General features: G+C 43.4%; 1 protein-coding gene across 8 annotated transcripts in view; it reads left to right on the top strand.

Moving 5' to 3' along the window:
* LOC147354535 (KRAB domain-containing protein 5-like) overlaps positions 1-13442 on the top strand; it is a 44344-nt gene that overhangs the window by 21318 nt on the left and 9584 nt on the right. For 2 of the 8 annotated variants that reach the window (XM_086354254.1, XM_086354259.1), the window contains exons 1-4: positions 3347-3547; positions 3691-3821; positions 12324-12450; positions 12951-13043. In XM_086354254.1, the coding sequence (XP_086210380.1) occupies positions 3807-3821; positions 12324-12450; positions 12951-13043 (235 nt within the window). In that variant the 5' untranslated portion in view covers positions 3347-3547; positions 3691-3806. Of the gene's footprint in view, positions 1-3316; positions 3548-3690; positions 3822-12323; positions 12451-12950; positions 13044-13442 lie in introns of those variants that run through there. The other 6 variants (XM_086354260.1, XM_086354261.1, XM_086354255.1 and 3 more) reach the window with 6 other exon arrangements.

The raw sequence follows: 13442 nt of genomic DNA, 5'->3' as shown, positions 1-13442 counted from the left end.
AATGGATTTCTATTGTCAACCCTGGCCTCTATCCCTGATTGGTATTACTGCTGTGCTGTTCACTACAGGACTAGCTTCAGTCACAGCGCAAGTGTAGGATTTGGGTCAGAAGCTGCGGTTAGCTGTCTGTTATCTCACTGTAGTGGCAAGCTTCATTCTAATTAGATGTTTCTTATGATCGATTCTCCCTACTATCTAAATTGCTCACAGTATAGCTGACCCCCCTTCACGATAGGCTCAGTTGCTATAGTGGTGACCACCCAAAGATGGGGAGAAAACCCTTTGCTAGTGCTCAGTTACCTGTTATGTGCAGGCTGCTTTGGAGCCTTTTGCTGTCCCTTGCCGTAACAGATGGAGCCGTTCCTTCTCCATCACGCACCTGTCAACATTACAGTCAACCCTTGGAAAATCACCTATTCAACCATCAGCTAGAACAATGTATACACAGCCTATCCTATAGGCGGATCACTTACTGTCTTTCTGATCAGGTGATGTATATCCAGGGTCCTGGTGCCAAAAATGTTTCCCAGTTATGTCTCCCACTGCCGCTACCTTTTCCCAACCAGAGGAACCAAACCCCAGGGGCATCCCGACACCATGGCATTGCCATCATGCTCCTGGGCCTCCGTCTACCCCCAAATGCCACGTAGATGTTACAATACAGAACAGCTGTCTGTCTGCCAAATAAATGGAAAAACCTACTGGACAGGGACAATAATGCAGACTAATGAAATCACAGACCAACTTAGCCCTTAAAAGTCAGCCTCTGCCTGTTGGCAGTATGACCGAGGTTACAGAGGTAACTCCCTCTTAGACCTTCATCTGTACCATGTTCTCAACGGAACTCATCAGCTTCTAAATGACACCAACCCCCTGCTGGCCAGGGATTGCTGGCTTTGCTCATCCTTAGGAGCTCCACGGTATTTAGCTACACCAGTACCATGAAATATTGCAACAGCCATGGGAACTCTTATAGATCCATCCTTACAAGGGCCAATCTTAGGGCAGTTGAGTTAACTCAAAAGGCTCCCGATGATTTACAAATCATGGAAGAACTGAAGCTCTAGACATTTTGGGCAGGGACAAATATAATCAAACTGTAGATCGTGAGTTGCCCACTTATCTTCCCACAGACACCCTCTGGTCCCGCCCCCATTAAGGCCTTCTCTTGGTTTGTGGGACCGATGCTTACTTATGTCTCCCAATCAGTGGATGGGTATCTGCACCTTAGCTCTCCTCACTCCCCAGATGAATACTGGCCCTAACAACCAGACTCTCACGGTGCCTCTGACAGCACACGTGCGGTCAAAAAGACCCATCCAGTTTATCCCCTACTTTGGTTCCGAAATCTTGGCTGGGATAAGTATTGGAACAGGAGGATTGCTTCATCAATCACCTTCTACCATATACTATCCAAGGACTTCACATGAAGGAGGAAACAGAACAGGCTCTATCTTGAAAGCAGGACTCCATCTTGGGCTGGACTGTGGACCTTGAGCTATATGCCCAATATCTATGGAAATGAAATATCCACTAGAAAACCAGGCCCCCTGGAAGGAAGAGGCCCAGGGCTCTCTGTGGCCTAAAAGAATGTCCTAATTATCTGTGTAACTGAATAGAATCATATGTTCTATTATGATTACTGGGGTATGACCACAGGCCTATTGATAATTGTCGACTGTTAACGACCTAGGCTTAAGGCATATGATTGCGGGTTAACTTTGATTGTATCTTTCTTTCTCCTTTGTTCAGACTAGTTTCAGGGAACCTTATACACATAGGGTATGTAAGTCTTTCACAAAAACTGGTTGGGGTGCTTGGCTAAGAGGAGACTCTGCCTTGAGCCCGCCTGTGTAATAAACTGCACTACACTATCTGCATTGTCTTTCTGAGTGAGTTCATTTCCCAGAACACGTGGCTACAACACACAGACGACACTGAGAGAGCAGCCAGATCTTCAGTGGCATTATAGGACCAGCTAGATTCTTTGGCTGAGGTGGCTTTATAGAATACGAGAGGGCTAGACCTATTGACAGCTGAAAAGGCAGGCCTCTGCCTCTTCTTGAATGAAGAATGCTGCTTTTATAAAAACCAATTAGGAATAGTAAGAGACATGGCCTAACAGCTAAGGGAATGAATCATGAAAAGCAGAAAGGAACTAGAAAATTCCTGAAGTAATTGGAACAATATCTGGAGCTGGGCATCGTGGCTTCTCCCTTTAACCGGTCCTCTCTTCATGTTCTTAGAGGTGCTTTTGTTTGCCCCTTGTGTTCTCAAAGATATTACCCAGTTCATAACCTCTCGAATCCAGAAAGTTGCAAATGTTAATAGCTCAGTATAGTCTCCTAACTGACCTGGAGCTCTGAATATCCTATCGAACATGAGATGATGCTTTCTGCAATGAGTGATAGAAGCATCAAGAGGGGGCAATGAAGAGGAAAATGTCAAATTTTTACATAACTTCCTGCTCCTTCTGCCTCCATAACTCAGTTTGCTCTTTGCAAGCCTTAATCACATAGGTCTCAAAAAGTGGGGACTCAAAATACTAGGAATTGGAATTTATCTCACTCCCCCTTGTTCTGTTCCTTGCAATTGCCCTAGCCCCTGCAAATCTGCAAACTCTCTTAATCATGCCTGCCCAAGTATAAAAACTCTGTAACCCCTTTGTTTGGGGCTCGGAGCTCTGAGTGTTATGTTCTTAGGGCCCGCCCGCATAATAAACCCGAGTTCTCCAACTCTCTGAGTGCGGTGCTTCGTTTCTGCAACAATGGAAACACTTTCAGGCTCAGCGTCTCTGAAGTTGGAGGTCCCTTGCCTGCAGACAGGTGGTCACAGTGCAAATCATTTTGTGAAACATGTTTCCTCAGGCTGCAGAGGGCAGTGAAAAAATCCTAAGTACTCAGGGTCTCCTGTGCCTTCCAAAGTGGCATTAGCGGTCAAGAACCGCTTGGCAATGCAGGATACACCAGAGAGGTGAGTTCCATTCCTGGGTCAGGAAGATCCCCCGGAGGACGGCATGGAACCCATTCCTGTGTTCTTCCCTGGAGAGTCCCCATTGGCAAAAGAGCCAGGCGGTCTACAGTTCATGGGGTGGCAAAGTCAGACTTAGCACGCTAAAGGCAAGGCATCTTTGGGAAGAGTTCTGAGAACAAAGCTTTGCAGGAACCCAAGGCCCCCAGGTGATTCCCTCCAAGCACGCATTCCCCACCACCCCTCCCCCAAGGGCTCAGGCCGAGGCGGTGGAGGGCCACACCCATCCGAGAAAGAGCCCCTCCCCAGGCAAGCAGCCCAGCAACCTTTGTTTCTCGAAGTTCCCGCCCTAATCCTCAGCTCCAGAGAGGTCTCAGGAGTGCGGAGTGTGAGGCTGCAGCGCAGGGCTCCTAAATGGGGTCTTCACCCGCCGTGTTTCAAAACCCCTCATAATGTGTGTCAGCTAGCCCAGTGGTCGGGTGCATAGTCTCCCGTGAATTGTACTGTGACCTGCTCTCTGTAATGCACGAAGAAAGGAGAGCTCTCAGGGGTGGTCTGCAAAGAGAGTGCACCAAAGGTAAGCACCAAACACCAAATGTGATTAGCATATCAGATTAGTCTTGATTGCCGCCTACAGATCAGGAACAGAGGAAGCGAAAAAAAGGATTAGAAAAGGGCGGGGGAAACAGGAAGGTTCTTTCTTCAGTTTCACTTCATCAGTTGCAGATGAAAGAGCTGTGTGGATGCCTTCGAAGGTATTTTCTCAAGCTGTGGATGTGAGTTTTTGAAATAACATCCCCAGGAAAGACTCACGGCAGCAGGAAGAAGAGGAGGAAATGGCAGCTTCTCAGGTAAGTGTCCTGTCCCGGGTCTGGGAATGTGTCTGCTTTTCCTCCGGAAATGCCTGGACTGAGAACCTGCAAACCTTTAGTTCTCTGAGTCTAAGTTTTCTCCCTGGGGGATTTGGTGTCGCCTTCTTATTTTCCCCTTTTTTTCTTATAATAGTGAAGAACTGCTCTTTAGATTAACTTCTCCGTTAAATCCCAGAGCCTCCATTAAATCCCAGAGCCTCCATCCATTGTCTGTATCCCGGCTTTCTCTAGAGCATGATGAATTCTCGAAATGAATCAGTGACGTTGAGTTGTTCACTATATGCCCTTTGTGCGAGATCAGCACGGGGAGGCACTGGTACCAGAGATCCCCACTGGGATGTGGTCTGGTGTTAGGATCATCGTGAAGTAGGGGAAATGCTGTATGAATTTACGTATGGATGCAGCTTCAGCTCGTTAGAACCGGAGTTACAGATTGTCCTTATAGAGTGAACTCAGTGGTCCACAGTTCTTCAGAAAAGTTTCAGAAATACAAACGTTGCAGAGACTGCGCTCTATCGATAAGGGAAACTAGCTACTTAAATGTAGTTCAGTTCACTTGAGTGCAGTTCAGTCGCTCCTTCGTGTCCGACTCTTTGCGACGCCATGAATCGCAGCACGCCAGGAGTCCCTGTCCATCACCAGCTCCCGGAATTCACCCAAACTCATGTCCATGGAGCAGGTGATGCCATTCAGGCATCTCATCCTCTGTCGTCCCCTTCTCCTCCTGCCCCCAATCCCTCCCAGCATCAGAGTCTTTTCCAATGAGTCAACTCTTCACATGCGGTGGCCAAAGTATTGGAGTTTCAGCTTTAGCATCAGTCCTTCCAAAATTAGGCCACAGATCAGGAAAGGCATATATAAAGTGAAATTTGCTTATGACACATTCTAAAAGTATTTACTTATTCGGCTGCCCTGGTTCTTCGTTGTGGTAGGTAGGATCTTCTGTCATCCTCGTAATTTTCAGCTTCTTTGACTGTGACATGTAAACTCTTAGCTACAACATGTGGGATCCAGTTTCCTGATCAGGGAAAGAACCAGAGCTCTGTGCATTGGGATCTCAAAGTCTTAGTCACTGGAGCATCACAAACTGCCCAAACTAATATGTTTTAATGATAGATTGAGATCATAGTTTCCATAATAGTGCCAAAATACCCATGCAATGATAACGCATTCTTCCATGTACTTCTTACTCCATGACTCATGTTCACCGGTTTAGGTGTTTCTGTGAGATTCCCATGCTATGAATTTGTTTTTCTCCAGTTGACTTGAACACTCACCTGTGTTTAGCAGAGATACTGGGTTTGAGGAGTGGCAGTTTTCATCCCAAGCCCAGGCCTGATCTTTTCCACTACACTCCATGCTCACATCACAGAGTCTCATCACAGCTTTGTATTTTCCAAAATGTTCACAAGAATCTTATTAGTCCTAATCTATGCTCAACTGTATTAAAATTTAAAATACAGCGCATTGCTGCATTTTAAAATGTATTAAAACTACAGCACATTTTTAATCCATTCATAATTACCTGAGTTTAGTGACAGGAAACTTTTTCTCTCTTCCTCCTAATGAGTATATAGCCCTATTTGAGTGTATGTCTGTACTCAGTGGAGATGAGTTTGACTAGGCTCCGGGAGTTGGTGATTGACAGGGAAGCCTGGCATGCTGTGGTCCATGGGATCTTAAAGAGGTGGACACGATTGAGCCACTGAACTGAACTGGACTGTATGTATGAAAATATTAGCATGACTTGATCAATTTTCTTTTCTTCTTCTTTTTTTTTTGGTTAGTTTTTTTTTGAAGAACTCTGTGGAAGGCAATGACTACCCAGTCCAGTATTCCTGCTTGGGAATTTCTTGGACAAAGGAACCTGGCAAGTTAGAAGCTATGGGGTCACAAGAATTGGACATGACTGAGTGAATGAAACTTTTCTTGTCTTTAGTATTCTTTACAGTTACAAAAACTTCTCTCACCTTTTCTTAGAGCTGTCCCTGTGAATCTGTCATTAGTTAAAATTTCATTAGTTAAAATCTAATGTAAATAAACTGAAGTAAAGTTTAAGCTCTGCTATTTAATGGCTGTTTGATAAAATATGTGCCAAAAGGTGTAAGAGCACCATTACTGATTTTGCGTTATTTCAAGGGCATCCACCCCCAGCACGACAACTTCCGTCCACCGTGTCAGGAACATAGTGGTTGAGGCCAAACAGAGACCATTTTCACCTGGCCACCGCCTCCCGGATATATTGTACAGCGGATTCCTCAGCCTTCTTCCCTGTCGCTTTCACTTCTTTCCCTTTTTCCCGGGCTGATTTACAGGAGCCTGGGTGTTGCCTCTGAGCCATCCCAAGAGTGCCTTCTCTTTTGAGGGAATCACCAAATGGTGAGTCACCTGGTTGCTGCAGGGAATCTCTGTCTATCTCTGCCCCTGTCACGTGATGACTTAGCTTCAGGGTTCTCAGCGGTCACCTCACACTGTGGCACAGGACTGTTGGGTCAATCGGCTGTTCTGTGCCATTAGTCACTCGGAGAGACCACTGGGGAAAAAGGGACGCCTTTCTGTCAGCCAGTGACTCTCAGTACTCCCATTCTATGGTAGGTAGGCTAAGAGTGGTTTCTGTTATATCCCAGGAGGCTCTCTCATTCTCAACCCTTGGCTACATTGTCAGAAACTGGAAAATTTTGACCCTCCAAAAGGCCTGGCTCCAATACAAATGGGGGAGCCCCAGAAATGGCCTCTGAGTGGCACACTAGGTTTTGCCAAAGATGAGAAAGACTCAGAATTTCCTTCCATTCTATTGCCTCCCTGTCTCCTGTCCCTCTCTGTGTCTCTCCATCAGATTTCCTAGATGACCCCTACTCGGCCGTTCATATCCACATGATCTCTAGGAAAGGATTCTGAGGTTCCCTTTGGTCCAGCTCTTTCTTCTATATTCCAAAGCCTGAAGGATCAAAAACTGTCCTAACATTCTGAAGAGTCCCCTTCTAAGGAAGCTGATCTCTCAGGTGGAGAGGGAACCAAGCTTCCCCCACTCCTGAACATCCTAAAAAATTCCCTTCTGACTACTCCTGTTTCTCAGGCCTGGGAAGGACCAAGCTTCCCCCACTCCTGCAAATTCCCTTAACCCTTCAGATTCTTCTGATGTTCCAAAGACATCACCTCCCACCAGAGGGGCAGTCCAAAATTTTTATCAGCTGAAAGATCAGAGTCAATTTGAACATTAGTTGGTCTATATTTTAGCTATAAAACTAAGACTACACAAAGGAAAGATGACTTTTGACACAGGATGGCCGTGATATTCTTTAGACTCTGGAGAAAACTGGTTAAAATGAAATTTTCTTTCCCTTGGAAACTGCAAAACTGGCTGTTTTTGCATTTGCATTTAAAAACAACTAGCTTGTTAAAAGTCCTGCCTAGAGCAAAGCTTGAAGTTAGGCCTTTCCGTGTCCTTGAAATACACTGTCCACTTTGCCTTAGACCTGACTCAGCCTTGGGCAAATCAGAACTTCAAGCCAAACAAACAAACAAAGAGGGTCAAAGAGATGTTTTAAGTCTCAGGCAGGAAACTATGAGGTCTCTGTCTATTTTCTGGATATATGTATATCTCAGTGTGCATTCTTTTTTTTTTTTTTTTTTTTTTAATGCTGAAGTTCTAAATGAGTTCTAATTTAATTGGCCTAAAGGAAAGTAAACACTTGCAAATCAGACAATTCTAAGTACAAGTGAAATTAAACTAAATGAATTTCATATTCTCATGAACTGGGAAATATTCAATATTAAATATCCAGTATTAATGTTTGTTTGCTAATCTAATGTAGATATGTCTAGGGTCATTAGGCAGAGTATTTTCATTGTGCCTAGGTTTATTATAAGTTAAATATTTTTATATTTTTATATCTGTTACAAGTTTGTCAACCAGCAAAGTACCTCTCGGAGAAGGCAGTGGCACCGCACTCCAGTATACTTGCCTGGAAAATCCCATGGATGGAGGAACCTGGATAGGCTGCAGTCCATGGGGTCGCTAAGAGTTAGACACGACTAAGCGCCTTCACTTTCACTTTTCACTTTCCTGCATTGGAGAAAGAAATGGCAACCCGCTCCACTGTTCTTGCCTGGAGAATCCCAGGGATGGGGGAGCCTGGTGGACTGCCTTCTATGGGGTCGCACAGAGTCGGACAGGACTGAAGTGACTCAGCAGCAAAGTACCTCTAGGAAAGAAAAAAAAAAAAAACCTCAAAGAAAATGTAAAAGAGATAGGAGTTTTCAGAGACACTCTTTTAAGAATAATTATATTTTAGAAATGTCTGTCTAAAACATTCTCTAGATTTTGGTAACCTGAATTTCTGGGGCTGTGCTACACTAACTGACAGAAGTTTATTGACTAGCTAGGTCATTTCCAAATAAAATAAGATTCTGAAACATTCGTTACTGAGGACTAACTTCCTCTTACAGAGAAAGTAGAGATTTTGGACTATTCATGAATAATGCTTGATGCCATCCTGAGATGGTCTCTAGAAATTTTTTTATAAAAATTATCACTGGTATTTATGTTCACCAATCTAGAGAACGCTTAAGTTCTTGGTTGCTTAAGGAAAGTAGAATGTGTATTTTCACTAAAGAAGGTATGAGGGATGAAATTACATTTTATGAAGGGAAAAGGAAATAGATCTGACTTACAGCTGGCAGTTTCAGGATGGGAGAACAAAGTCATGGGTACAGAAAGTGGTAAGAATATTTTATGGAAAGTGGACCCCAAGGGAAGAGTTTTGTGCAGAAATACAAGTTTTCTTGAGATGTTGAGCTGCCTTTGATACTGGATTTTAAGTGTCTTTACCTCTGAAGGGATCTGTTCTGTTTACCTATGCCATCTTCGTTACTTTGGCTAAGTGAATATTCTCCCCGTGATCTATATGATTGTATCTGACTGAGTGTTATAACCCCTTTTGAAATTTGTCCACAAAACTTCCTAAATAACTTGACTTCTAGCTGACTTTGGAATGCTTCAGAGGGCCCCTGAGACATCCCAGGGAACTATTAAACTACCTGGGTTCACTTGACATGTTACATTACATGGGAAGTGCGGTTGAAGGGGTGACAGATCTCTTCTTATTATGCTGTATGGTGGATGTTACTAATATAGGTATCTTAAAATTACGTGAGTTCATATAGATCTGTGAAGTGAAGTCGCCCACTCCTGTCCGACTCTTTGCGACCCCATGGGGTGTAGCCTATGGGCTCCTCGGTCCATGGGAGTTTCCAGGCAAGAGTGCTGGAGTGGATTGCCGTTTCCTTCCCCAGGCGGCCTTCCCGACCCAGGAATCGAACCCAGGTCTCCCTCATTGCAGGCAGACGCTTTACCGTCTGAGCCACCAGGGAAGCCCAAATATTTATTTATTTGGCCGTGCCAGATCGTAGTTGCAGCACGCAGGGTCTAGTTGCCCAACCAGGGTTCGAACCTGGGTCCCCTGCCTTGGGAGTTCAGAGTCTTAGCTGCTGGGCCACCAGGGAAGTCACCATAGATCTGATATGCCCTAATTAAATGTGGTCAACTATAATTCTACTTATCCTGTGAACATGTTACAAGTCACAGCAGTGACCAGGCTACACTGTCAACTGCAGTTTAATCAGATTTAAACATGCCTTCTATGGTTTCACTCTGATGCCTTTGTAAGAATACTGCGACTTCATGATTTATGGAAAAGATTTATCTAAGGTTAACCAATAAACAAGTTTTGTTTGCTATCTGGTAAGCTGGTACCAGACTGGAATTTAGTCGAATCTCTCTGTTAATAGAACAAAGTTTTCTTAGAATGCAGCTTTCAATAAGAGATTATGAATTTCTTTCCCTTTAAGTGATTTATATTCATTTTTAAAATCTTTTGTTACTTTGGTAAAGTGAATAAGCATTCCTTAAGATTATGGTACATGTAGACAAAGCTCATACTTCTACAAAAATAACCCCTCGTGCTTAGACTTTTGCCATCCTGATGTCCTTAAAACATGGCCATGGTCTGCTTGTCAATCAGGGAATTAAAAATGGGTGAACAATAGCTGTAAATCAAAGAGTCAGGGCTATGGGAAATGCAACATGGCTGCCTGGCTTTTCTGGGCTCCCTGACAAACCTCATTTTTATTTGATGGGTTAAAGCCTTCCCTGGCTACAGGGTTAATGCCCTCATAATACAAAAATTATGTTGCACTGAATATTAACTTTTTTTCATTGCTAAAGTAAGTTTCTAGTTTTGTTAATTAAAGTCTAGTGTTCACTAAGATTCACTTCTGAGGTAGTTCCTTCTTATGTTATATTTCTAAAAGATTTAACTGTGTTATTAAAAAGGATACTCTAAGTTTGTTTCTAAAGCTAATCTCAGTAAGCAATCTTCAGATAAAGAATAGATGCTCCGTGATATACAAGCAGGAGATTACCATCTGGCTAGTCATTTAACAAGTGAAGTCAGATGACCTGGAGTATACTGGGCTCTACCTAATGAAAGTTCTTGACCTTTCCTTCTTACTTAGTCCTGACTAATAACCGCTAGCTATAGCTATATTATTGTCTATGTCCCTTGTTTCAGAAGATTGATTCTTACGTTACTCAATGTGTGGCTGGGCCTGTGATAAAATGCTGATATGCAGCTCCACATGCTATCAATGATTGTAATAATGTAACTCTAGATATGGGAAGAAGGAAGAAAAGGGACTATTTTCCTGGACCAAGAGGCTAGTTAGACAGGTATGGTCCAGAGATTTTGCTACTCACAAGGCCTGCTCTAGAAATAGCACATAGAGTGGCCTATCAATGGATCCTTCCCTAGACCTGGGAATCAGCCTTCCCAGTGCTGCACGATACAATGGCCAAAAAATGCCCCCAGAGCATGGTCAAATATGTGGTATGAAGGGACCTTGCCGACTGGACTCTGCCAAAGATGACATCATGATAACTGTAAGCTCCTGATTTTCAACACCCTGCAAAAGGAGTTCAGAGTAGAGATCAAAAATAAGGCACTCTGCTCTGGGAAAAACCCAGAACTGGCCTTCCAAGAGTGAGATGTTTTCAGGTAAAGATTTTATGAGCCCCAATTCTGGCTTCTTCTCGTACCTAGAGAAACACTAACGTCACGAACCAATGTCCAGTCCTGGTTTTCCTGGCTAGCCCCTGAGCAGCTTTTCTACTTCTCTTCATCTTTGGCCCATGTACCTTTAACTTTCTTGTACAGTTTGTTTCTTCTAAAATAGCACAAGTTTCCAAGTGGTCCTGCAAGAATATTCCCTGACCAACACCTAGACAATGCTGAAACAAGTCACCTTATCATTCCCTGGACTCTCATCTCCCTCCATAAATGCTCCGTGACAGAGTAGGCAAAGGGAACCCAGAGCCCCATTGCGCCTCTGTTAAGCCTGAAGAAGCCAGAGTGGTCTTTGCCCCCTTTTCCTTGAAACTGGATTCCCAAATATGAGAAGGGAAATGGGTAGATAGTAAGACGTGAGCAGGGTATCAACAAGGGCTAAAGAATTGGCCCTAAAATAAAGAGGGAGATATGTGGTGACCCAGGGACTAAAGAGCAGATAAAACCAAGGAGGGTCTTGGAATGCAGGAATGAAAAAACAAGACCCTTAGCAACTTTCTCTCCCCCATGTTGTGACTGTTGGTGGATTTCAGGTCCTCCTCAGCAGTATAAACGGGCTCCCCTCCTACCCCATAAGGAGAAATTGTCTTTCTTACTCTTCTCCCACCCAGTACATGTGCCTCATCCATTCAGCAAATGATCCGCAAGACCCCTATCCCACTCCTTGTACCCTGGCTATGAGTGGACTAAGGACCCCTGTTCAACATCCGTTCTCATTTGAGCTGTCCTGCTCTTCTAACAGCGTCCCCCATTCTAATAAACTTTACTTCCCTCTCATTTTGTCTCAAGTCTGGAAATTCTTTTCCAACACGACCCCAGACCCCAAAAAGGTTACTATCTTATTAGACCTGTTGAAGTCTGTAAAACAAAGTTCCAACTTAAGTATGAATTCTTACCTTAGTATTCTGTTTCATTGGGGTTCAAAATCCTCATTCATCGAGCAGAATTTTCAACATTACTAACTCAAATAACCTTGCTAAAAATGTGGCACTTTGGCCCCACTTCAGAACTCTTGGTTAAGAATACATTAAAAAAAAAAATCCTGTTTCTTTGATAAACAATTTATACTATGTCACACGAGTAGAACACTGAAGAATAAATATGCTCATGCTGCCCTGATTATTTTATAATTGCTCTTTCAGATGACAGTAGTTTCGCTAATGGCTTGTGGATCATCACTCATCCTCTTTTGTTCACATTAGAAATTGGGTAGAAAGGAGTACTGTGTCAAAAATATATTTTGCAATACCAGCCAAGCCACTAAATCACGACCAGGACTTTGATCTTTCCCTTTTCATCTTGGATCACATAAGGAAGACTTCTCACGGCCTACTGGCATCTGTACTGTGTATTTCAGGGACCGCTGATGTTCCAGGATGTGGCCATAGACTTCACTCAAGAGGAGTGGGAATGCCTGGACCTCAGTCAGCGGGAATTGTACAGGGACGTGATGTTAGAGAACTATGGGAACCTGGCCTCCTTGGGTGAGGATAACTGCCTTCCAGAATCCCTTATCTACCCACTGGGTTTTAGTTCTGTCATGTCAAGAATGTCTTCTGAAATGTTCTGCTTCCCACAGTAGTTTCAGATCTCTGCTTTCTAGGGCAAAAATGGGTATTTGTGAGTTTAGAAAGAAAGGGGATGATTCATGATGAGTCGTTATGCTGGTGAAGTTTTTCTTCCTTGATGTACTCTGCCTCCTTCCTTCTAGGTTCGTGGTAATTGTGTAAGTTCTGTGGTATTAAATAGTTGTACCCTCTCTTAATCTCACATTGACACTACTTACTTTTGCCTTAGTACTACTTGACCAGAATCTCAGGATCTGATTGTTAGGTGTGTGTTAGTATTGTATAGCTACTGTGAATAAAGTGTTTAAGAAAATTGTTTTCTAGAACAAAATGTGTTCTTGTCTCATGGGAATACATATTGGATTCGATACTGATGAATCTCTAACAACACAAATATTCCTTTCTCTGATAAATAGGGCTTGTCTCTAAGCTGGACCTGGTCACCTTTCTGGAGCAATTAGAGGATCCCAGGAATATAAGGAGAATGGGGACAACAGCCATTTACCCAGGTAGGTATGAATGGTTGGAGATGATGACTCAGATGAGAGGTCCAAGGAGCAGGGAGGAACTCATCCTTCATCACATGGTTTTGGAAGATTTACTTCAATTGAAATGGTTTTCAGAAATCTGGGTGTGTGTCTGCTACTATCATAATGATGTATCACCTGTCCCATTCTGTCTCTTAAATCATTCATGAATTTATCTCTAGTGATTACTTTTCTCCATCACAGTGTGACCTAAAAGTCTCCTCGTGCCTTGTGACAAACTGCATTCATTCATTGTTCTTCAATTTCTTGGGGCCCTAGGAAAACTCTGCCCATTTCTGAGTAACTATATGACAGTCCTTTTAAAGTTTCCTTCTACCTCTAGACAGAAATGTGGGAGTGGAATGGTAGACAAACTGCCAA

Source organism: Bos grunniens, chromosome 18 (genome assembly GCF_055505025.1).
Source record: "Bos grunniens cultivar Pamir isolate PY7600 chromosome 18, Bosgru_T2T1.0, whole genome shotgun sequence".
Classification (NCBI taxonomy): Eukaryota; Metazoa; Chordata; class Mammalia; order Artiodactyla; family Bovidae; genus Bos; species Bos grunniens.
This window is presented reverse-complemented; position numbering and strand designations above follow the sequence as displayed.